We start from the raw sequence: 26,380 nt of genomic DNA, 5'->3' as shown, positions 1-26,380 counted from the left end.
TTTGTTTCAAAAGCGATTGTGAACTTAAAGTACTTAACTTTGTAAAAGAGTGCAGGATTTATATCTGCCGGGGAGGCTCGGGCGCACAGTACTGCACACGGCTGCCTCGCGCCTGAGACCGCGCCGCGCACGGCGCCCGCGGAGGTCATTACCGTAATTTTATTATTACAAATTAAATAAGCAAAAACCATAAAAAATAATGAATGAAACAACTTGTTATCTGTGTGGAAACGCTGTGGTTTGTCAGCAGCAGGCTTACTAGAATGCCAGTCAACTATAATTTAGGTTGATATCTCTGTTTATGAATTTAATTCTTGGACTTACTTGGAAAACAATGCAATATGAAAGCTTGATAACATGGAGCATGGTGACCATGAAAGTTTCAAAAATGTATAGGGTTTCAGTGTCTGTGACACCATCCAGGCGTCTGTGACACCACCCAGGCGTCTTTGACACCATCCCGGCGTCTAGGCGAGCGCTCGTGGGCCGCACTCGCGCCGCTAATTAGATTCACACACGCGAGCGCGACACTCGTAATGAGCTGCCCGCGTGATCGATGCGCGCGCCGTTAAGATATGCTCTACCTACCCCGTTAGGAAACTTAGGATTTCATGGCATCTAGGTAACGTCACAAGTCTCTACTTCTATGATCTAAAAACGTATCTCTTAGTTGTGTCAAGATTAGTTTCTATTATTAAAGTTATCAATGTTCCTGTCCAATTTCAAAATTATGGCTGATCGTATCAGATAATGGATGATGGGCGTTTGTATTGAGTTCATGGTAGTGCACTTTTTTAACTGATGTGCTTAACAGTATAATGTGACGTCTCTATGTAGACACGGCCGTTACGCGATATAAAATACATTTAATGTTAGATGCTATGAGTCCTTCAATGGCTCTATCGCTTTTTGCAAAAATAGGTGTGTTTCTGACATTCTTAATTGCAATGAAGTACCTACCTTTCATATTTTGACTGATTGTCAAAGATTACTGTTGACTTGCAATAAAGTTTCAATTGCAATGATCAATAAATCAATTGAGGACTTTGTACATCTGTTAAAATGTAAATGCAATCACGAATCTTATGGGACCAGAACCAAACTCAATATAAGATCTGTGCATTAAGCCCATTAAGTAATCTTGTCTCGCCCAATAAGGCTCGGGTCCAGACTAGAAATTTGGATTTATTACCGCATTTGAATTATTCAATGATTGATGCTTTTGGCTAAGCGGCGACAGCAGCAGCCACGACGCGGGACTAAGCGCAGACAGCCGCGCCCGGGCGCCCGGGCGGCACGTGGGAACGGGCCCGAGAGCATTCAAATTAAAGCAAGGCCGCCTCGAAAGGTATTTGAGTACGAACTCATTACAGGAGATTAGCATATTACACGTGCAGCGGAGGCGCGTCGCTACATTATGACGGGCCCGTTCTAATTAGGCGAACCCGGCTCATTGTGCTGCATTATAAATATTGTGTTCCCGTATCAATACATCTACATCTTACTGCACAAATTAAATTTGAATACATTAGGTCCGGCTTCCGTTGCCCGTGGGGCGCGTGACAGGTACACGAGTTAGTTTGAGATATGTGCAAGTTTTGGGTCATTGCCGGCGTTTCTTCTATCAATTATGTTAGCTTGTACACAGTGATCTGCATATTTCTGCCGTATAACATTAATTATTCTGTTTTGTTCCGGTTCAAAAGCGGTTCACGGAGCGGCGTTTTTGTACGCGGAGATACAAGTACTTGGAATATGTTTTCGCTTTTGAATTGATGTTATTCGTGTTAATCATGGAAATTTTTGCAATAAGCTTATGTTTGTTTGTAACATGATTTATTTATTTATTTATTATTTATTTATTCATGAATAGAATGATGTTCCGTTGTGGCTCTACCAAATAGAACTTAAGATGGAACAGACATGGAAGACTCTGTTCAGGTTAATAGATAATTGTTATATTAACTGTAACACACAGTGGATGGAAGATAACACATAAATAGAGTTTTTCAATGTTAGCATCGATAAATGTTAAAAGCTCCAACTCATTTTGAAGTTTGAGCTTAGAAATGGTTTATTATCTAGACAAGCACTGAATGATGCCTCAGTTTTGTCCACGATCCATCCACTGGTCTGCCGGTGGCTGCGCCCGCCGCCCACGCGCGGAAGCCGCGTGTTGAGTGCGCCGGCGCAGCCAGCACGCGATCGCCCGCGCCCCGGCGAGCTAATTGCTGACGTCATCGACAACTGCGATGAACTTTAAGAGCAAAATATTTTACGATTTGTTAGTACTATACACTAGTCTATACAAATAAAGTTTTGACTTTGACTTCATATTTCGAACTTTGGCTCCGAGTTGGAATGATTGCTGAAGGAAGATCTGACGGATATATCCACGACAATAGTGTTATGATGTGAAAATGAATGTAGAGTTAAAAAAAAAACTTGTAGAATCCAGAAATAATCCAAAAGCTTTAAATACAAACAAATTATGTGAGTAGGTTAGGTACTTGAAATATTTCGGTATCAAAAAAATTTAGTCTCAAAAGTATGCAACTAAAATGCCTAGCCTGCCAACCATGTTACGAAAAACGAAATTAGCGAAGCCCTGTTTTAATGATAAACATTTTAAGCACGCCATCATTACACATGATGTTGACTTAGTTAAAATTAAAATAAAGTCCCCTAAACTTCGAGATAGCTGCGATATCTCCGAGCATGCAAGTCCCGCGGCCTTGACCCGCCGAGGGGCAGGTGCGCCGGCGCACGCGCGCAAATATCACCGCGTGTCACTCACCCCCGATATCGTTATCGGTCCCGTTACTCCGATCTTATTTCGCTAAACACTTTGACACTTAAAGATCGTTTATTTTTAGACCTCGCAAAAATGTTGGGAGTGCTGAAATTGCCTGTTGTATTTACAGCAGCTATGTTTAATTGTTATACATCTTGCCGCTACAAACTGACAGTGTAATTGTCAATGAATAACAATTACAGTTTCTTAATTGGCGCACAAACATTTAAGTAGTTAAAAACACAAGTGGTGTCCATTGTCCACATTATTTTGATGTTAATATAAGAGAGCAAAAGTAGAAGTTGCAATTAATTTATTTTCCATTGACGAATTAACAGATGGAGTGACGGGCATGGGCGGTGGCGGTGCGCCGGGTGCCGGGCAGCCGCATTTGAATGCGCGCGCGCCGCGGTGCGCTATGATCAGCGCGATTGCCCATCTCGCTAATGACCGCATTGTAGGCGCGAGCCGCATGCGCCGGCGCGAGATTATGCGTTGGAAATTGTATCACTTGTTATTGAATCCAGGAGGAAACGAGATCAATTTATAAATCGACGCCTCTGAGCGCGGCACGTTCTGTATCAACAATCATTCGTTACGAAACGGAGCCGCTTATTATGGGCTCATTCCTTGTATGTAAAACGGCGTACGGTACTTTGGAATAAGCTATTTCTGTAAATGTAGCGTATGGACTGACAGGGCATTATCAAGGGTTACGCCATATTACCCACTGAACAAATTACCATTAGCGCTTTTGGACCTGCTCTGTAAGCTTACAAGTGTTTTGCATTAATAAATAAATATACTCTAAAATCTAAGCAGGTAAGTATCCAATGTAGTAATATTATTAAACTTTGAAAAGTTTTGAACTTTCAACTTAAAAGTAACTAAGAAACATATTTGTGTTAAACAATGTACTAATAGTTTTGCCACAATGGGGTAGTTAGGTAGCCTAGCTAGATAGTTTCGATCAATTCTAAAACTAAATAAGTACCTATATGTAAAACATTTGCTAAAAATAAATATGCAAGTGGCGTCATTAATGTAAACAGGTATGAAATAGCGTCTACTGTATTAATTGCGAGTGAATGAAACTGCTGGAGGGTAGGGGTGGGCGCGCTAGCGGGACCCCAACGACCGCGCAGGTGCCCGTAACGGGACCGAAAGGTCAGCCGCGGCCCACGCGCGCGGAATGCCACGGGTCACCACCACCACCACCAACCAGGCCCTACGCGAAAATGGCTACTCAAATTCAAAAATAAAGGCACCCCGTTAGTCTGGCTTTTGACAATGAAGCACCGGTGATCCGTTCATCATAATTTTAGAACTGTACCTCTATTACGAAAAACTTTCGAGTTCGTTTCGTTGCGTATTCAAAGTGTCATCGAAAAATTTTGTATGAAAAATTAAACAGCGCCCCCTATATTATAGCCGCCCTAGGGGGCGCTGTTTAATTTTTCATACAAAATTTTTCGATGACACTTTGAATACGCAACGAAACGAACTCGAAAGTTTTTCGTAATAGAGGTACTGAATGAAGTTGAACTTTACGCTATCTCTCTTCCTGTAAGTATTTTTTTAAATATGTTAAACTACAGGTGTGTTGAGTCTATTTTTTCATTATTAGGTAAAAAATTTCAATTTACAAACAAGTTTTAACCTTATTAAATACTAACATAGTTTGGGTCAAGTTCTAATGCAGTTAAGGTTTTCCAGGCTTTTATGAAATTCCAATCAAATGTAACGTTCATAACACATTTCATCTTTTATGGTATGTGTCCAATATGACATCGTGGGATCGTTCAGTTGTTACTAAACACTATCTTTATTTGTAGGGCATTATAAATAAAAGAACAAGTTATTTGAAATTCCCTCTCCCAGAGGAGTGTTTCCGTCTTATAAAGATGCATGGGTGTGAAATGTGAAGCACTTAGTTTCACGAGGGCAGCGTGTCGCGCGTCTCCCCCGAGCACCGATATATCGCCCTCGGAGGTAAAACAGATGCACTCTTAATGTTCCGCACTCCATAAAAAAAGGAAAAAGGTTCAACTTATTTTCTTTAATCCACAATAAACGGCATTCCAGAGTTACAGGAAGGGCACTAGGAGTTTAAGACTAAGTTACTTAGTCTTAAACTCCTAGTGCCCTTCCTGTTACATTAATTAGTTTCAAAAATCATAATTCAGCCATAATAAAGAATAGCGACGTGGTATAATAAGATACCTTATCAGTCTCTACCTCTACTAAAGCATACGGTGCTTCCCTTAAAGTTTACGAACCCGAAAAAATAATAAAAATTACGGTACCTACGAGCCGTTGCGTTGTGTTCAATAACCTTAAGATACGGTAATTATATTGCAGCTGTAATACTTTTATTGTGGGTTCATTTGTTTAAAAAAGTTAAAGAAGTTGTTTTGTCAACAGATAGGTACTTTCTTTTATGGCGGGCGGCGCGCGCGCTTGCCTAACGGTCGCGCGGGCGGGGAGGGTTGTGCAATTTTTACTTTCCTATTGTTTTGTAAGAAAAAAGTACAAAAGTTAAAATGATTCAGTGCGGAGCCAATAAATTAGAAAGTCTGTTTTACGATTTTTTTGTCGCAGACCGAATGATTTTTGGAACGGCTTTCTCTGGCACAATGCCAAACAAATTGCTTTTAAACACCCCTCAAATAAAAAGTATTATAGTATGAGCATAATGTCCCGTTTTAAAAGGAATTTCTTAAAAAATACATGTCTGAATATAAGTAAGCAGAATAGTCAATATCAGGGCGGTGTTCCATAGCGAGCGCGGTAGCATGCGATGTTTGTTCAATACGTTCACAAAAATGTTTCTCTTGGTAGTCACGTCAAAGAAAAAAATAACAATATTTTCGATATAGTCGTTCAAAAGTTTAGCAAAAAGCTCGTACCTATTTTCAATATTTATTTTTCATGAACAGTTTAGTGTGTACAAAATAAATTGCATCAAACTTTCGTAAACCTATAACCTGACTGGGCGCTCGGCACAGCAAGAAGTGGACCCTAAAGCTCGGCCTTTTTTGTGCAGGAGACGTGAACTTTCCGTGCTCCAGCGCTTCAAGTGTGGCCGTGACTGTCCGTTAAAGGGAATACAGTTCGATATAATTGCGCACGACACTAATAATGTCAATACAACAGGACATGTGTTTCTGGTCGGTCGCTACACGCTGTCGAGGATTAGTTACGATGTAAATTATTATAGTAAACACATTAAAAATGAGTTGCCTCTACAACTACTAACAACGAGTTGTACTAAGAAATCCATTTATTATGTTAAAAAAATTGCAAAGGTTAATAACGGGTATCGATAAAATATGGATATAGTTTACCGCGTTATTTTAATGTTATTATTTTAACCATGGACGGGGTAGTAGTATGATAAAGTTGTATTTTGTTTTTGTTCAATAAATAACGCGACTCGTTAAAGCTGAAATATGCCTAATATATGCTACTCGTACATTATATGGTTCGTAAAGGTTCAACATTAAGAAAGGTAATTACAGTAATGTATTAATTCGCAAGCAAAAAACTAAATAGCACAATCGCAATATTGCAAAATTAAATAAACTTGACAACCGCTCTGGTCGCCAACAGTTCGTAGAGACGCTTTCAGCGGGGCTACGTGCCGCAACTGTAATAACCGTAAAGCGTTATTCATTGAAAAAACATTAACGTACGTTTAACTGTCCGAAGAAAGTAATAAAAGTTAAAAAGCTTATTACGATACCGCGAAGAGGACGGTAAAAATTCAGCAGGGGCGGGGGTGATGAGGCCGTCACGCGAGCGGGCGTTAAATGTCGGCTTAGGTGTTACTGATTTGGACGGTCAGCGCAGTGGAGTATTTTGATCAAGTCGAGTATGTGACTTCTAATCCTTTAACAAACGCCCTTCTTTTTGTTTTATCAACAGTCAGACTTGACTAAAATATCATGCTAGTTCGTTATTTTCTGAATGGACTGAATTCAATTGTACGTAGGTAGTTGTTAGTGGTCTTAAACGAGATTATACTCGTACCTATTAACTAATGAGTTTTGTAAGGTAATTGTAGAGACATTGTATTAGTAAACATAACGGTTCATGTGCATTTAAAAACAATAAGTGGTACTGATGACTGACATTTAATATGCAAATGAGTGACGACGGTGCGGTGCAGTTGTCAGGTCATCTCAAATAGTGCGGGAAGCTTTAGTGCAATATATCGGTGCAGCAGCGACAATGCAACTCACCCGAGTCCATGAAGGCGGTGGTAGTGAATGGCGCGTGCGCATCCCTTCCCCCGCCTAGACCCGTCTAGCCCGCATTATTCACCCCGGGGCAAAAACTGAAATGTCAGGCGATTTCAGCCGAGGGGAGCGACTAACGGGACGCGGTCTGGAACTAGATCGGGACAGCAGGGCGTAGGTCGTGTGCAATGGGGCGCGCGGACGACTGCCAACTTGTTATGTTTTTAATTGACAATACGCGAGTAGCTAGTGTTAGTTTCATACGACTAAAACACAGTACTTTTGTCTACACTTTATTTATATTTAAACGGTACAATAGCTAATAGTAATTGAGTGAAAAAATATAAATTTTATTCGTACAACTGATAAAACTTTGTTACTTATTTTTCCTTTTTGCTCATAGTTTAAGCTGAGGTGGGGCAGTTTTAATTTTTAATCGTTCAATCGTATTGCCGTTATTATGTATACCTACACGGTGCATGTATCCAACCTATCCATAAGTCTACAAGTGAAAATTATTATCTAAACTAAAATCAACGTTTTTGCACATGTTTTTAGTTTATGAACCGTGCGCGAAGGATAAAGGTAAATCACACTCTATTTCAAGTGCTTGACACTGAGCGAGATATAGATTTTCCTGGTGTCACTCGTCATCACTGTTGACTTGTTCATGGCGGCAGGTTACTCGCGACTGGTCATGTAGAGCCGTGTCGAAGCACGGTAAATAAATCCTTGTAATTGGCGAGTGAATCCGCGGGCGGAGCAGGTGCGCGCGGTGCCTTTACGACCGACAATCGCTACAGTAACGGCGTTGAAGTAGCTGTTTGCTTATTTTTTACTATTATTTACGTGTACTACTGCAAACATTAGTCGTATATTAACTGGTGGAGCATTTAGACCAGATTCTCATTAATTCACACTACAGGGCAGGTTAATAGAAACCCGGCAAATAAACATATTATTATCACAAGAGGGAGTCGAGTCCATCTCGTGATAAGTCCGTCCCGCGTCTGCTTTCCCTGGTACTGAAGCTAAGTAATCCGGGATTAAATGTGCGCATGATTCTGAAATGGCATGTTTAATAAGTATAGCCAATTACTTTGGAAAGGTGGCGAGAATGAGATGCTGAGAATATAAATTTCTCAATTTGGAAACATCAATATCAAGTCTGGCACTTGCTTTTAAGTTGTACCGATGCCGCTATGCAGGTAGGTAATTGATTCATTAAATCGGTACCTATTAATCGTTTGCAGTAAGTAATTGTATTTTTATTTAATTAGACGTTGTATAAGTAATTTGTGTTCATAATGTGGAAGTATGAATAAATGTGTTTTAGGTTATTTTAGCAAAGGTAAAAACTATAGTTTCGTAAGACTATAGTTGCGATTGCACCAATTAAAATAATTATCTACACAAAATAATATTGTGTAATCGTACTTACTGTACTAATTATATTTGCTTACAGAAGACCATTGTAGTTGTTATTTAAGTTCCAATGAATAAATAATGGGGCGTAAAAAATTCCACTTTTTACTGTCGACGCAGAATGCGCATAAAAGTACACATTAGCTAGAAGTTCAGAGCGCTGCCCCCCCTCCCCCTCGGCGGGGCGCGCGGCGCGGGCGCAGACATCGATCACAACTTTTTGCTTGTTCCAAGAATTTGTAAAGTAGTGGATATTGAAATTTCTAAACGCACTTTGATCGTGCATTACCGCCAGGTAATGTGCACGTGAAAAAGTTTGCGTGTGTGCTTACGTGCGGCTGCGCAAGCAAATTCAAGCCTTACTCTATCGTTTGTAGAGTCTATAGTTATTTTTAGATAGCGATTACCTATTGCCGGCCTAACAAAGGATTTGCATACGATTTATCTTGGCTGCCATTTTTTGCCAGGAAGCTTTTTGTCCGAATCCAAGTTCCATCACGTGGACGCTACCTGTGCAATACTTTAACGATAAATTTTGCTTTTTGCCCCCAGCAGCAGTTCTACTTATTATTACCTAACATGATTTATCTGATGTGAACTCACAAACTTTTTTTTTAGTTCCATACAGAGAAAACGAAATAGAAATATAATGTTTAAAGAAGATATTTTGGAGATATTTAAAAGTTTTTTTAATTGTTTCAGTGCTTTTTATTGGTTTTGACTGATTAAGGTTGCTAGAAATTGTTAATTGTTGCAGCACTTGCCCATTTATTGTCCTGAAGCAGTGGTAGAGTTAATACTGGGACGTGTAAAAGCGCTACATAACTAAATGAATACTTGCATAAATAAATGAGTTTTATGAGTTTTATAGGAAGTAGATAATCTAAAGAAAAAAAATCGAGGCAACGTCCCTAACTTTCACAGTCGCACCGTGCACATCCATATGCAGCCGGCGACGCGTCACGTCGCTGTGCGCACGCATCGTATGCAACTCGTACGCAAATTGTACGCAAATCGCACGCATCCATTACCGTTGCGGGAACAAAAACTAAGCCTTTTATAGAAGTATGCCATCTACATGATACCGCATCGTTTGAATTTAATAGTAAACAAATGGCAAGAAACGATGCTCACACTTCCTTTGTGAACATGACTTCGAATAGTCTCGAGGAATTTGCAATAAATGAGTTCATAAAACGCGAGGTTGTTGTTGCTGAGTCTTTGGTACTTTTTACAAAAGTAATTTATCTGTGTTATTAGATTTTACTCTGTGTAATATCTAACGCATTTTTGTTTTAGTCCGTAAGCAGTGAAGTCTAGACATCATAAAATGTAGTGAAAAAAAATTAATTCATATTGGGGCTTTCTTGGGATTTTGGCAATTTACTTACACTTTGAAAGTAATGAATTTGACGGTGAAGGTTGCGTCTGAATATCGATAGAAATCGATTACTCAGACGTTCCAGGTTCAATATACCGGGCGGATCGTGGCCCGCTCGTGACGGGCCCGCGCAAAAACTTCGGCTACAATACGCGGGTGACTCACTGGCACGTGGCCTACTACAATAGGCAAAACAAAATTTGTTATGTCTATTAATAAAATACAATTTATTGATTTTGCACATTATAAAAGATATGCAACTAAAAATCTACCTACTCCATGATCTTTGTTATCAGAAAGACAGGAGGTGGGCACCTTCATAAACATTAAAGACAAAAGTCCCAAGTTAATTAACTGACGTAAACAAAATAACTAATAGGTACATGTTAACCCCTCCGAGTAAGATAAATTATTAGCTTATTAAATACATAGTAGCGTAGCTTGCGTTCGCGTTGGGCATTTTGACCGGGAGCGATGACTTGCATTTTTAAAATAATTTGATTTTGAATTTCCTTAATAAGTACGATATATCTCGTATAATCTAGTTTTGTTATGGAAAATTAACTAGCGGCATTTCCCAGATGACAATTTAATTGTTGGAAAAAATACAGTTACCTATTAGCCTAACCCTAATGTCTATGAACGAATTAGTGCGTCTAATTTCAATTAAATTCTAATTAAGTTTAGCAAAAGATAGTATTATTTACATAATTATGCAAAGTATTGTTTTAAATGGCTATTATCTTTGTAACAAACTGTTCCTGGTAAATAAATTATAATATTTAAAATAGAACACAAAGCGTCAACCTAATGCCTCTAGGTGTATTTTATGTCCAAGATAGCTATCTCGCAAGCAGTTGAGTTGCGAGCGGCTGACAATGCACAATACGCACATTAATATCATGATTAGCATGTAACCGTCTGCGCCTGCACCCCGGAGCGCGTATAAATCTCGATGAAAAAAACATTCCTTCACAAAAACTAATGGAAATGGAAGAAATATGCAAGCCGAGTGATTGTTGTCGGAGGTGAGTGCGAAAAAAGCGGCCAGATGCGCGCGCAGGTAGCCATGCAAATGCGCATTCTGCTTTTACCCAATGATTCCCTGCTCCGGGGGCACGCTGGCCGCCGCGCGAGTCGGCTGAGGGCGGCTCAAGAGCCAGGTGTCTGACGCCAGGGAGGTTTCCACTACACTGTACAATCCGTGGGAAGATGCCTTCACTACATCCAATGCTGAGAGCTGTAAACAGAGTTGAATGGGCTCGCGATGCAGTAACCACAGAATAAGTAATAGTACAGGTACAGAAGGATTACTCCGCAAGACGATTTAAATAAATGCGAGTCTTGCTGCGACGCGATACAGTGGAATTCAGCTCGCACAGCACTACGTACCTACAATTTTATTCACCTACAAGTTTTGTCTCTTTCTATCGCGTGCCTCTGAACTCTTCTTACGCTGTTAGGGTTGCTGTCTAGTGAAAAAATAATTAATCTACTTATCTGTAATGAGGTACGTATGTAGGTAAGTATGCATTCATTATGGAAAACCTTGGGAGAGGCCTTTGTCCAGCAGTGACGCATTCTGAGCAGTAGTCATAGTAGGTTAGGTTCCTATACTATCCTAGTAATTATTGATTACCCACTTGGCCAACATACCTTTCAGCATCTTTGGGAAGCGAAAAAAAAGATGAATCCGGTAGATAACTTTTCGAATTTAAACACCCGAACGCCGCACAATATTTCTTTCTCTTTATGTCCATTTTTAAATAATACTTCGATCATAGAATTATAATCATATTACAACGCACGCCAGCGTCCTGACGAGCGCGCGCGTGACACTCGACTGATATAATACCCGCCGGCGGGGCGCTTCGCTGTAGGTAATTATCGGATGTACCGCGCGGAGTGAGCCAGGCCTGCAGTAACATAAAATCATTCGATACGGACTGTGCGCAAGCGATATAGCTGATCACTAAGATTGTGTAATTCAAGGATGATAATAATAAAAAAATATATTAACAATTATGATAATAATATGGTCGGCATAAATTCAAAGATTCCCACTGATATAAATCTACATGCAAAAGGAAACAACTAGCTGGAGACGAGTTTGCCTGTTATGCGGAGTGGCATGCAAACGAGGGCATTCCTAAGCCGCGGCGTTTGACGCAACCGGCGGCGCGCGCGCACTCGATGCCCGAAGAATACAGCAGGCAGTGACGCATGGAGAAACCCAGCTATGTCATAAGTGTCATTTACATGGTCTTTATCGGGAAAGTCAATTAAAATCAAATCAAGTGCCTATCCATAATGAGATTTAGCGACCGTTTACTGTGTAAGGAAAATGTAAAATCGCTTACACTTCGAAAATACTTGGACTCTATTCAAGAGATATATTTTGACAGAGCAGACTGATACGATAAGACATACCTGCTAAGTCAAATAAAAATGTAAGCATTGGAGAGCATGTGGACAATATTAATGCTAAGAAACTAGTTTTAATGAGAAATAGATATACCTAGCAAAACAGCAGTGGAAAAATATAGATTCATAGGTCATCTGGTGATAAGAAAAGCTTTTTTCCATCATTGAATATTTTCAAGTGAAAAAGAGATATAAAGTTGTGTGAATCACAATTTAATAAAATGTACGTTTTATGTTAAGGAATCTCTATAATCTATGAGCACTGAGCAGTGTCTGCTTTACAAATCATTTGCATTTTATACTCAGCTAGACTGTCTTCAAAGTATAGTATGAGCCTTCAAAACATTATAAAACTACATTGAAGAGCGAACAAGCGCCTCGGCAATGGGCACACAAAGTAGCCGTTACGTTGATTATGCTAATTTAGCGCCGTAAATAAGTAATTAACTTGGTGGTATGCTGATGAGAGATGACTGATGCGAGGTTGCGTCCGTCGGGACGGCAGCCCTGTGATGAGGCACTTACAATGTGCCCAGTCACGGAAATAATATAATGATATCTTAGGAAATCCTACCAGTTAGGCCTCCAAGGATGGTGGCCTATTCCAAGAGGCGCATGGAACTGAGATTTATTTTATAGTGGGAAATTAAAATAAATAAATAGGCTACATAAATTAAATGTGAATTTGAATAAGGCTCCCATAAGAGCTTTAAGCTACCAATCGATCAACATGGAAAGCATTGGGGGAGGCCTATGTTCAGCAGTGGACGTCCTATGGCTGAAATGATGAAGAGCTTTTAGAAACTGAAATGTCTGTTGAGCGAAACTACATTTATTATGGCTGCAGAGAGCCACTCGAGAAGGACGTCCTAGTGCACGCCCGAGTTCCACGACGAACTCTAACTGTAAGCCAAGTTAATGTCGAAGGTATTTAATTACCATTAATAGTGTCTTATTGATGAATAATGCAAATCGGAATGTAGTCGCATATTCTCATTTATTTATTTATTATGCCGTTCTTATAACAAGTAATTAAATCATTATACTAATCACTGTGAATGTTTTTTTCCTTATTAATGACTGAGGATTGGCATCATTAAAGTTATCCCCTTTTTATTGTAAGTATAAATAAAAAAGATAAGATTTAATACATTTCCAGTTTGTTTTGGCTATTTTTTATCGCTCTTATGCCATGAAAATTGTCAGGTAAAAATAAATAATGTACTTATGTAGAGTTTCTAGATGGATTTACTTAGATAAATAGGATGGTTCAATTTTAGAATGTCGCACTGTTGGCGGTTTGACTCGCCTCTACTTGAAAGGACAATTTCCTCGTCGCAGCTTTCAGGTGGCCGTCACGGTTCATCCATTACTGGTTGAGTAATATCTGTGGACCCAACGAATCGAAATAATATAAATTAGAAAACGGAAGAAGTCAGTGACGTGGGCCATGGTTGAATGCAACAGACGATGTAGAGTTTTTATTTCATCTAGCCAAAAATGAAAAACTAAATTAAATGAACAATTAAGATCGAAGCAAATTAAATATAAAACGAATATTGCGTTGATTGACAAAATAAGTTTGATAGATTTCATTTCAAGTTTACATAACTTGGTTCACGTAATCGTTGCGACAGTCAGGTACCTACAATTTGGTCACAGCACAATACCTACACGAATACTAAGCACTTAGGTATTGCTGGTAGCCTAAATAAGACCTATTGTTGTTGTTTGAAATATACGAGTGCACGATAACAACTTGAAACCAATCAACAAAGCAAATAAAATTATTTACTTGCCTTTTTATTACAACAAACACAAACGTAATTATGTTTTAATCCAGACGCCAACATGACAGCCTTTATCGAACTGTTTTAAAGTGTATTATTATTTATTGATGAGTAAAAATTGCATCCATTATACGAGTAGGTGTAGGTAATTACTATGTTTTATCGACCGCCTAGGTTGTAGGTCCCTTGACTATCAGAAGACCGATCAAAAGACTGCTATTTGGAAATATTTATCAGTACTTAAAGGAATTGGGATATATTACAAAAGGATGAAATATCTCGTCAATTAGGAAGTGTGCACCTAAGTTTGGGCGTCACGTGCGCGTCTCGCTGCGCCGGCGCCGCGCGTGCGGAACCGAAGCGACGCGCACGCCACGATATCTCCGCCACGAGCGGCGACTTAAGAGGAGGCTGCTCCAAATGCTGTTGCTTTGAACTCAACAACGCCTAGAAAACCTTGGGATACAACAACCTTCAATAACTACATCAGCAAGGGTCCATGCGCAGCTATGCAAATATTCGGATACATAATAAAAAATAGGATAGTAATTTTTTATTAGAGAAAATATCCGGAATATATGCAGTAACGGCTTGAAATATTGTTACTAAAACAACCAAACATTAGTGTGAAAATAGAGAATAATATTTTTTTATAACGAATTCACATCTAGATTAGTTTGCAATTGGTAAAAATTATGCGCCCGCGGCACCTCAGCGGCGACAGCGACACGTGCCGCGCGCGCTGACTTATTCAATTGTTTTTTCAATGTTCAAATGAAGACAATGATTGTAACTGAAATTAATGAATGTACATCAAGATATTAATTAACAACTTTTTATTACTTTCAACCAAATATAGCAGTTATAAACAATGTGACAAGTTGTTAATGTTCATCGGTTAGCTCAAAAAGACTTAGATATTTATGAAGCGGAATACAAATCACTGGCAGACTATCGGAAACCTCACCATATTTCTCGATTGTACATGTATATTATTGTATTTGCATAACGTGTTGATTTTATGAAGCTTTCTTAGATAAAGTTCCGTGTTGAATAAGTCAGAGTTAATTAAGTTCCCGAGGTGTTAATCTATTAGCCGCACGTCTAGGCCGCGGAGGCGCCGCGCGGAGGCGCCGCGCGAAGGTTTATGTCCGCGATGGACGATACGATTATTTTAATAAGAATTACAATACTGGGCATAATGGCGAATAAATTAAACTTTCACGGTACCTGCGCAGTCGTCTGCAAAAGTTTAACGCTTCTTGATTATTTCTGTACAATATTAACGCAGTGGCATTTCTCGGAGTGGGAATAATTTCGAATTAAACGGTTTTAACGGTTATCAGGTGATTATGGGCAAAAAGGCGCGGCCGGGTGTGACAGCGACCGGCCAGCGCGGGAGCTTTTTGTGCGCATTTGAATACGGCGTGTCGCGGCGCGGGCGCAGCGTGACAGTGATGCTGGATGTGACCGGTTAGAGCGTCACCATCAGCATGTCGATATCGGTAAATTTAAATGAGCTCATGAATGAAAGCTTCATTTGGACTATTAAGTTATAGATCAACATCAACAAGCCTAGCTGTCGCAAACTTTTATTTTCAAAAACTTCCTTGACTAAAATTCTAAAACCCGTTATATACATAATGCATGATCATTGAAAACAGTGTTACAAAATCGAGCTAAAACTAAAAAAAATATCTAGGATTATCTCAGTTTCAGTAACATATTTCAATACAAAAGCATTGTATCTAGTTTGCCTATCCCATCACTAGCCGGTGGTGCGGCGTGAAGCACGCGCTCCCCCCTCCCCCTCTCCATTCATCCGATAATTAACGCGGCAAAAAACGCACCGCGACGAAAATTGGAAATGTCGCGCGACAAAAAAGGCCCAGCTGTGAATCCGTAATTTAATTATGTCGTCGTTTTGTCTCGCGTCACGCTGGACGCTGGTCGTGCTCCGCTGGATGAAGAAAGTAAGCTTGGAGTTATTCCACTTCGATTCGGATAAACAGCTGTGGACCGTGGATCGTGCAAAGACAGAGACTCTTTTTAACTTATTTTGGTTGATGATAGTAAGTGAAAATTTTGCAAGCCATGCTAATATTTGATTAGCTAACGCAAATAGCTAAAGAGGGAAAGTTTTGAAAAATACAACCCATTAAACATTTGCATATTTCTAACTAGTCAAAATATTGCACAGATGTATGGTTGTAGATAGATACTTATGACGTTAAATAAAACTCGTGGGAAAAAAGTATCCGACCAGCGCGTTGCATGACACATACCACTCGTAAGTACAAGTAACAGTAATGTCCGTCGTGTGGACGCCGCGACGGCGTAAAGTAAGTTTCTTGTGTGTGTGTAACGTAATAATAAATAAAAACAATGAAACCGTCAATCAACTACGATTATGTAGCCTCAAAGACAGCGGGCCCTGCTCTACATCATCTAGGTAACGGACAATGAGTCAGGGAGCGCTCATTTGAGGTACTATGTAGCGTTTCGAAGTTTGAAAATAAACACTCAATCGAAAAATCTAATTAATTAAACTTTTAATTTTTATTCTTTAAAATAAATCTCGTACTTGAAACTTCCATTTGAAATTTTAACAAAATTTAAATAGCATCAACAGAATTGTATGTAAACGTATTTTTTGCGGTTCTATTAGCCGATTGAATTAGATCGTGGATCGTACAAAAAGTGTATTAAGTTGAGGTCACGATCCTTGGTAAGAAAGATATCAACGCAACAGGCGTAATGACTGCGCTGCTGCCGCCGCTGACAGGTGGGTTTCCTAAACTTGCCGAATGCCATTGACGCAACCGTTACCATAGCACGTATTACATTTCACTTCACAAAAACTCGCAGTCACACGGGAGGCGCGGGAAGCATAGCTCACGCACGTCACTCCGCGCACAAAAACATAATTAGATAATTCGGTAATTCTACGGCTTCCGTAATATTCAAATTAGGTATGTTTAAGCTATTGTAAGTCTTATTCACTCACCGTTAAGGTCGAGCACCATCTGTGTGTTGAAGAAGCTGCTGACGTCACCGCGACCAGACACTGCAACAACAGTATTATAATGTAATTACAGATAACAGTTAATTAGACGCTGCGGAATGTTTTGGAGTCGTTAAGGCCGCGTTTGGCGATGGCCGAGTGTTGGGCACGACCGGCCACTGGCCACCGCTTCCTCCAGCCGCGAGCCGTGCGACCATCGCTCAGGGATCTGAACCCTCACCAACCTTCATCACTGAGGCTTGGGTCCGAAAACGATTTGCCAAAGTAATTAATCAGAGGAAGAAAACATACGAATTGTCGAGTTACTAATCTCATTCCATCTCCTTTTAGTGCAATGCGGTAGACAGTTTATCAAACCGTTTAAATTTTTTCGAAAATAAATAAAGTAGGCACACTATCAGGGTTTATAAAATTTGTGTGATTGTGAACTAGTAAGTAAAACTCATGGAAAAATTGCCAGCACTATAGAAAGTTTGTAAGAAATGAATTCCTACATGTTTTTCTTTTCAGGATAGTATAGTTTGGGAAAATAGGGATCTTATTAAAACAAAGGTAAGGTAAGGTAAATAATATACTTATTTACTACTAGTAAAGAAGAGTTTGTAAAATCTGCCGTTAATGAATGATACTAATAATAACTGACACATACTCGTATATACTCTCAACTATTCATTATAGTTAAATAATATAGTAATAAATATTAATTTGATAAGTCTTTTATATCTGATAGCCGTTCTATTAAGGAAAATTAAAATAAAATCATCAACTTGTCTTAATTCTTTTAAATTAGGTTTAAACTTAAATTCAATTCTTATTAACTTTCCTTATAGTTTATCAAATCATAGATAAGTGAAATTAATATGCAACGTTCGTGGGATTATTTATATTCTTAGAAGTCTATCACGATGAATTACTTATAGAAACGATGTTGTATTAGGAAGTCGTAAATTAGGATAGAGCGTCAATTTACAATGCAAATATGTATGAAATTAGATTGTACTATCAATGGTTGATACAAATAGATAATTTTTAATTAAAATATCACTATCTGATGGAGATCATCACTTAACACACTGGTAGTGCGTGATTAAGAGATTAGAATTACATTAAGTGATTTTTAGGGTTCCGTACCTCATAAGGAAAAAACGGAACCCTTATAGGATCACTTTGTTGTCCGTCCGTCCGTCTGTCAAGACCCTTTATTTCAAGAACGCGTGAACGTATCAAGCTGAAATTCACATGAAATACTCAGGTCTATTGTCCCTTTAAGCTGTGAAAATATCAAACTTCTAAGCCAAGCCAATCAAAAGATACAGCCGATTATGTCGATATTTTCAACAAATTTTCGACACTCGCAAAGGAATCAAAACCTACAGGATACTTCCCGTAAACTCAGAATCTTGAAATTTGGCATAAAGCATTGTCATATAATGCAAATATAGGAAAAATTGCGAAAATTACATTTTTTTAGTTATATAATATAATAAAAATATTTTAATAAAATGAAACTTACTACCTTATTTCTCACGAACGAATAAAGGTATCAAATTGAAATTTATACCAAATACCTAAATCTATTGTCCCTTTAAGAAGTAAAAAAATCAAACTTCTAAGTTAACGCGATCAAAAGATACAGCAGTTTATACCGACACCTTAGACGAATTTCCGTCACACGCTAGGGAATCAAAACCTATAAGGTACTTCTTGTGAACTCAGAATCTTGAAATTCGGCACGAAGCAACGTTATATAGTACAGATAAAGGAAAAATTGCGAAAATGTTAAATTTGAAGTTATATAAAATTTAAAATATTATTTTTGCTTACATGACATAAAATATTTTTTTAATAATTATAAACTTACTACCTACCCTTTTTCACATGAACGCGTAGAGATATTAAAGTTGAAATTCATATCAAACACTTCTTAAATCTAATTGCCTCTAAACTGTGAGAAATTCTAAATCAACGCAAAAATTCAAAACGCTGAGGTAGGTACCTACCTATAATGCAAATATAGGAAAAATAAATAAATAAAGAATAATCATACCGCATATTTTGAAATTCGCCACTACTCGCAACGGAATCAAGTAAGTAATTTGATTTAATACGTCATAAATTGTAAACCGCTACGTTTGTACGGCGGAACCCTCGGTGTGCGAGCCCGACTCGCACTTGGCCGGTTTTTTATTTATTTTAGCGATGGTTGGGACATTGTGAATTAGGGATAGTTGCCACATGACTTGGTTGGACCCGCGTGACGGTTTAACGTGTCGTCCAAAATGCGGAATGAGCACAGTTTTCGAAATCCGTTACGACAACAAAGAAATAAAACCTTTGTGTAGGCTCGGACGTTAATAGCGGGGGTGGCGGCCAGCATACACCCGATCCTGCGCGCGCGCCGCGAAGGCATAAATCACCGCGATCAATACTCGGCATCACTACTGGAAAGGTAGATGCGTGGCCGATTTTTTGCCGATGTCCGCAGATGGCCGTTACAGCTTGATTGTAGCTTTCTTTACTTGCAATATGGATTTTCTACTACTTGCCTCCTAGTTCAAGCATTGTTTAGAAGTAACATGTTGGTAAGCAGCTATCTACTGACCTTATAAGGTCTGTTAAATACCATTTTTATCTCAGATAAATAGATTTAAGTGTTCAATTCAATTTATAGATGTGCAAGAACAATCCGACTCTACATTACCTAATATGGATTTAATTGATTTGTATGTACTAAATCGATTTCAAATATTGCCAAAGAGTTTTTCTATTTTCTACTCGTATTATTTGAATTATCGTATTTATTTTGCAGATTTGTGTCTGAAAAACCTTAATAAGATTACTCATTCAGCGAAAATTTAAACCACTTCTTAATTAATAATGAAATCTCGATTTGATAGAGCTAACATAGACATAAAAAGTGCTTTAACTTTGATATACGATCTCTACCTACTTCATGTGACCACTGATATTTACAGGTTTGCTCATTTCTGACTGTACTCTTTCCACGTTAATCTAATTTTTTTTTCTTATTGTTATATGCTGCAACAAATAAGATTAAAAATAGATTCTATTATTATCAATAAACAGAAGCTGCAGGAATATAACACAAATAGTTCACAGGAGTCATGAACTTCTCGAGAAACGTACAATTTTATAATAACAATGTACGGAATTAACCGTACAATAACAACAGCCGTATAATTGCACTGGCCTGAAAATGTTTGATTATTAAATACATTAGCACGCGATGTGTTATCATACCTAATCCATTTTGAGGTAATATGCAGTTTATATTGATAGCGATATATTATTGTATTTTAACAAATTACTTTGCTTGAGGAATGTGATAACAATCCGCAGCAAAATTAAAAGGTCGTACCTATTACGATATCTAACTTATAATATTTCCGCAATTACTCGAAACACACTCATTATAATACCGCATGACCTTTGATTCGCAAATGAAAAGCAATTTAGGTAGTTTATGCGTGATCATTTTCGTGATTTGAGTGCGCGGGAGCGTATGTCGATAACCTTTGCGGTCAAAAAATTGCTCATTGCCGCCCGAATGTAAAGCAACCTTCGACGAACAGAATCACAATAACGCCGCGAAACAAATCAAGTGCTCCTACGCGCGCGGCTGATCGAACCCAAATGACGTCGAATTATGCACCGTAAAACTTTCTACTGGAAACTCAATCACACCCAGTGATCATTAGCTCATTGATATCAAAAACAAAATAATATAGTACTACGCAAATGGAATAGTAATGACGTAAATAAATAACATTCACATTCATTGAAACTTTAGTGCATACTATTTTGCTAATGGTTAAAAGTACGAGTATAACTAGTTAAGTTGCTAATAGTTAAAAACAACAACAAAGTCCGGATATTATTTCATTGACAAACTATTAATGGCTTAAGCATTTTAATGGTTGTGATTAATTTAGTTTAATAGACCGACAACAATTATTCATCGCTAATAAATTATTGTTCCATTCAAATATTTGGTAAGTGCCCCTTTAAAATGTATTCATTGTTCTATTGCCATCTAACAGCGCACCAAGAAGATTGAAGTAAAGATGAAGCCAAATAACAAACAATAACAAGACAACGCGTTACAACATTGTCACTCATATTATCGTGATTACTTTTATTTCAACTGTAGTTTTTTATATTTTTGCAACAACAAGAACAATTATTATAAAATGTAAGATAGACTTTGAGTTCTCCGGAATACCTATTATGTGTCGTTCTCAAGAAATAAATGGAAACTAGCAAAATCTTACTCGCAGCAGGCCACCATTTTACTACAAAGTCCACCAATTAAAATATGTATTTAAAATTCGCGTGTAACTGTGATTGTGCATCCTAATGAGCACTAATTACTTGGCGTCTGCTAACGTTGACTCGGCCATTAAGAGTGTTCGCGTCGAAATAACAATTAACGATCGTTCTTGAAGGCTTATTCCGGTCTCTATATTTTGCATAAAAAGAAAACGGAAAAGCAAACACTAAATAATAATAAGATGAAGATTATAAAGTCGATAGTTGATAAAGTAAATATTTTAATTTAGGCAACACACCTCCGTGGTTGAGGATTCCGGGTGAAGCTCGCTTCCACCTTAGGCCTGATCATCACTTACCATCAGGTGAGATACAGGCGAAGAGCTTCCTCGTTGTGGATAAATAAAAACATTTTTTACATGCAATACACAATACACAACATGATTCAAAGTACAGGAAATACGAAAAAGTACAATATGATTTGAAAATCTAAAGACAGGTATTACTTATATTTGGATTGCTAGGTAAAACATATTATTCTGCTTTAACTCTATGCTGTATAGCAACTAATTTCAAATCACACAATCTTATATCTTAGTTATTGTTGTGTAGAAGTTATTTGATTCGGAAATATCAAATATTTCTGAATAACCAAACTACAGATATAAATGACTGCACGTCTCCTTAGTAACGGGTACTACAGAGCGTGAGAGGCGTTTAGCAAAAGCTGAAACACTGAACTCACTGATCCCAAGATCTCTGTCCGTTTTCCCGGAAAGGAAACCGATCGTTTTTATTCATTTCTCCTTTTCATAAACAGTTTCCGTTGTGTTATGTACATGTAAGGGTTATAATAATAAATATTTTATTCCTTTAACGTCTAATAGTAATAATTATTTAAGTTGTTGACAAATTAAGGCGTAAGTATTTCCATAGTAACAGTATTGGTATATTATTTAGAAACAGTTATTAAACCGTTTCCGAAAAAATTCCATTGGATTTTTACTCAAAACCATGGTATGAACTCGTACCTACTTGATGTTTTCGCCACCAGTCCCTTGCTGCCCTCTACAGCTCACCGTCATATTTTATCTCATCTGGGAAGTGTGTACTTTACTCGGAATTATTATTGTTCATCCACTCCCCCAACAAACAGAGTTTGCTTCAATGTGAATCTAAAAAGTTCCCGTGCGCTTTTTTATATTCATAATTGTTTATATCGTAATCTAAGAAATTAATACAAGGTAACATGTGAGCCTGTTAACATAATTATGTATATTATATTCAGGTGATATGTGTAAGTATGTTTAATTAGAATTAATTAGAAACGGGTACGGTTTTCCGCCGTAAGAGCAAGTAGTGGTGGGTACTCGCTCATTCCCAGAATGCTGTGTGCCTACCATGAGTTTACGTTAGGTGTGCTCGCTAGCGACTGCGTAAAAAAATGACATTTAAATGTATGACATATTGTGCAGCGCCCCTAGCGGCTACTTTCAAGAAATAAAATATTCATAGAATTTTTTGACGTATTCGCTAGCGAGCTCACCTAACGTAAACTCATGGTAGGCACACTGATGGGTTATTGTTACGTTGATCTAGTCAACATGCCCTAATATAAAAATCATTGTCCCATCATTATAAAAAGAGCGGTCCGCGTAAACGCGTTAAATAACGCACGCATCCCGGCCGGTTCCTTATCAGGCGTAAAAAGTGGCATCCCATTACCGGGCCCGGGATATAAACGAGGCGCCGGGGACGCGGTCAGGTGCGGCGCGCTGCGGCCCGCCGCCCGCCCGCCCCAGGGACCCGCCTAAAACTACTCGGCTACTCCATAAATCGTCCCCGTTTGGCGGCCGCGAATCAAAGGAGGTAATTCACAATGTTTAAATCCAATTTGAAAGTAGAAAGGGGAGCGGTCTCTGCATACGAATACGCTCGTTGCCGTCGCGGAGCCGCGGCGATTCGTATGCGGCCCGCGGAGCACGACTGCGGGACGCGGCTGCCTAACTACTCGGAAGACGGGTTATTTGCACAGCATTCAACGAACGGGAAGACTTTGACGGGAGAACAAATGGTCATAAATTTTTTCAGCTCCAATTTACACCTTAAACAATTTACTCGCTTATTTTGTGTCGAGTCGGTGAAAAACCCTGTTTAGGTTTTTATCTATGTTATCGTTGATGGGACTGTAAATATGGAACTTAAGTCATGAATGAGTCATATTGTTCAGTAATCAATCATTGACTGTCGTCCATATAAAAGTTAAACAAATTATGCATATCACATGTGCGTAATCCTCAAGATAAGATACGAGTATTAAGTGAAATTTGGTGAATCATTCACAACATGCTATCAATGATAACTACGTGATTTTTATCACTTTATAAGTATGTAGTCGATAGGACATTACAGCACCACAAAAAAGGAAAATAAAACTAAAATAAACAACGACTTATTATTAGCCGCCAAAAATAATTCTGCTATGTTGTAGCAAGTTGATAGAAGACACGTATGAGGACTTGATAATCATATGTACTACTTTTATAATAAAAAGGAAAACCTGTCATTGGCTATACTATCAGAATAAATCTTATAACTAACATTTTCAATGTATCGCTGTTGGTTTCTATAAATAAATAAATAATAAATAAATATGTAGTAAGTTAACCTTACAAAATTGTAGAGCAAAACTTGATATAAGTATCGGTGATACTCATTTGAAAAAAAAATACCTTGAGCAGCTAGGTATTTTAAAAAATATTGAAAATAGTACTAGTTTCCAATAAAATAAATGTCTATAAAGAATTATTGGATATAAGCCATCGCAAACTTTAACTATGTATTGTACATTTTTAACAATAACAATGTAACAAACTGCAATCTTACTTTTCTGATAATTCAAATCATGCGATTGGAATATTTTCATGAAGATGAACTGTTTATATCAAAGCAGATGAAATGAAATGAAACTTGCAATAAGTAAGTACACTTTAAGTTGTATCTGCTTCTTGTAGCTACCTAATTGATAAGTCAAACTTTTATCGCATTCTACAGTATTGAATTATTCTTTTTTCATCGGTCAGCACAATAATTTATCATCGATGAATTTTCAGGAAAGAAAATATGTATCTACTCAAGTGTACAAATGTACTGAAAATATCATATTTTAGTGAATTAAATTATCTCTTATTATCATAATCGATAAATAACATATCAAGCTATAAAAGGATACGGATTATTATCTATCAAGCAAATTAGGTAAGTATATTATCTTCGAAGTCAAATAAGGGCCGGAGCTCACGACACGAATCGTCAGCGAGGTGTTGTGTGTTTTCCCAGTTATTAAAGAGGCGAGGTGTGATTTTGCATAAGCTCCCACCGCTAACGAGCCGAGCGCGGGCGCAGCTAACGAGCGCGCCGACACGAGAACACCGTCTAATTGCGCTTTACATAATTAAATAACGCTATTTACCTACGCGACTCGCTGCAAATATTAAAAGACGTGTCCGGCATGGGCTTGACTGCAGCTAAACTGCCACCGACTCGTTGCTCTACACGCATCTCTGATTAGCACATAGTCGGATCACGTCAAGTTTGTGCAAGGTGGCAAAAAATATGAGCGACAATTTTTTCTTGAAAATTATAGAGTCTGATTTCGATGTTAAAACCACAATGAATACCATATGTTTTTTTTATGTAAATAGCATTTCATGCGTGTTTATATGTAAGCAAAAGAGAGTTAGAGTGTTTGTGTGGGTGAACACACTTCGCAGCAGTCAAGTGCGTTAAGCCAAAGTGGTACCACCTATTCATTTAAAGAAAAATGTTAATAAATAACAGATGTTAATAATTTTTTAACCCTTCGCTAATACGTTTATAAGAATTAGTTCTTCATTGATTTCATTGTCTGATGTAGGTACGGACGTTAGCACAAGCTAAATCCTTCGACATCTTATCTACTTGTAATACGTGCTACTTTGCAACAGAAATGTCTAATGTGCGGCTGGCTGTACAACGTAATAGTATTTTATATCTTTACTAATATTATTGTGTTTGTCAAATTCCAATCTGCAAAATTTTCAGCGCGCAAACATTAGTAATTGTTAATGGCTATTTCAATGACTATTATTCGCAAATGGGTATTATTAGCATTTATTCGAACCAAAAAGTGCAAAGTTTGCATCACAATGAGCAGTTGTAATGTCAAACATGAATGTCATTATCGAGATAGAGCGGGCAGGTGAGCGCGCCGGGGTCGTCGCCCCGCTAATTGCGCCTCATCCCGCCGGGTCACGCAGACCTTCGGCGACCACGGCGTTTGCCCTATATACGGAAATCGATGCCAAAGGGAACAAGTTCAAGCGAGCTTTGTCCCAAAAAAAACAGGACACAGCTGGCACGCGACGGCGAGTATCAATGACAACCGCTCGGTTCGGGGCTACGGTACACCCGATTGAGAGGAATGTGACCTGTCATTGATAGGCACCTATAAATACATTATCACCTTAGAAGAATGGAGATGAAAAGATATCGAATAAAATTTAAGGTGTCAAAAGGCGCTTATTTCATTGCTTATTAAATAATGAAGTTAGGGTTTTTGCTACAACGTATTATAAGTAACAGAACCTAAATGCTTTACTTTTTTCTATCTGACAAAAACAACTAAAATAAAAACATGAGCTAGTGGCTAGGTAATTGTCCTGTATCAAGAACTAAAATTATAATATAAAAAGAAGTTATTCAGCGCGTGAATTTGATAATAAACAAAATACGTAACATTACATTATAATATAAAATATAAATAATATGACATAATTATATAGGTTATTGTTAATTAATTGCTTCAACTGAAGAGGACCTCAGAGGATAGGTACGAAAACATTTACTTATAATTACGATGACCGCCTGAAAGTTCTACACTTTGAAAGTAGCTATTACATAACTCTTTATAATAAACGTTATTACAGTACTTATCGTTCTTATAAGTAACATATCCAATAAAAACGAATG

At 38.1% G+C, this 26,380-nt stretch overlaps 1 protein-coding gene across 1 annotated transcript in view; it reads right to left on the bottom strand.

Annotated features, from left to right (window-relative positions):
• Window positions 1-26,380, bottom strand: part of LOC135072855 (POU domain, class 2, transcription factor 3L-like) — a 207,480-nt gene that overhangs the window by 63,807 nt on the left and 117,293 nt on the right. Inside the window, exon 3 of the mRNA XM_063966893.1 lies at window positions 17,063-17,122. Coding sequence (XP_063822963.1) covers window positions 17,063-17,122 — 60 coding nt within the window. The remainder of the gene's footprint in view (window positions 1-17,062; window positions 17,123-26,380) is intronic.

Source organism: Ostrinia nubilalis, chromosome 6 (assembly GCF_963855985.1).
Source record: "Ostrinia nubilalis chromosome 6, ilOstNubi1.1, whole genome shotgun sequence".
Lineage (NCBI taxonomy): Eukaryota > Metazoa > Arthropoda > Insecta > Lepidoptera > Crambidae > Ostrinia > Ostrinia nubilalis.
Note: the sequence above shows the minus strand (reverse complement) of the source record. Positions and strands in the feature narration are given on the sequence as shown.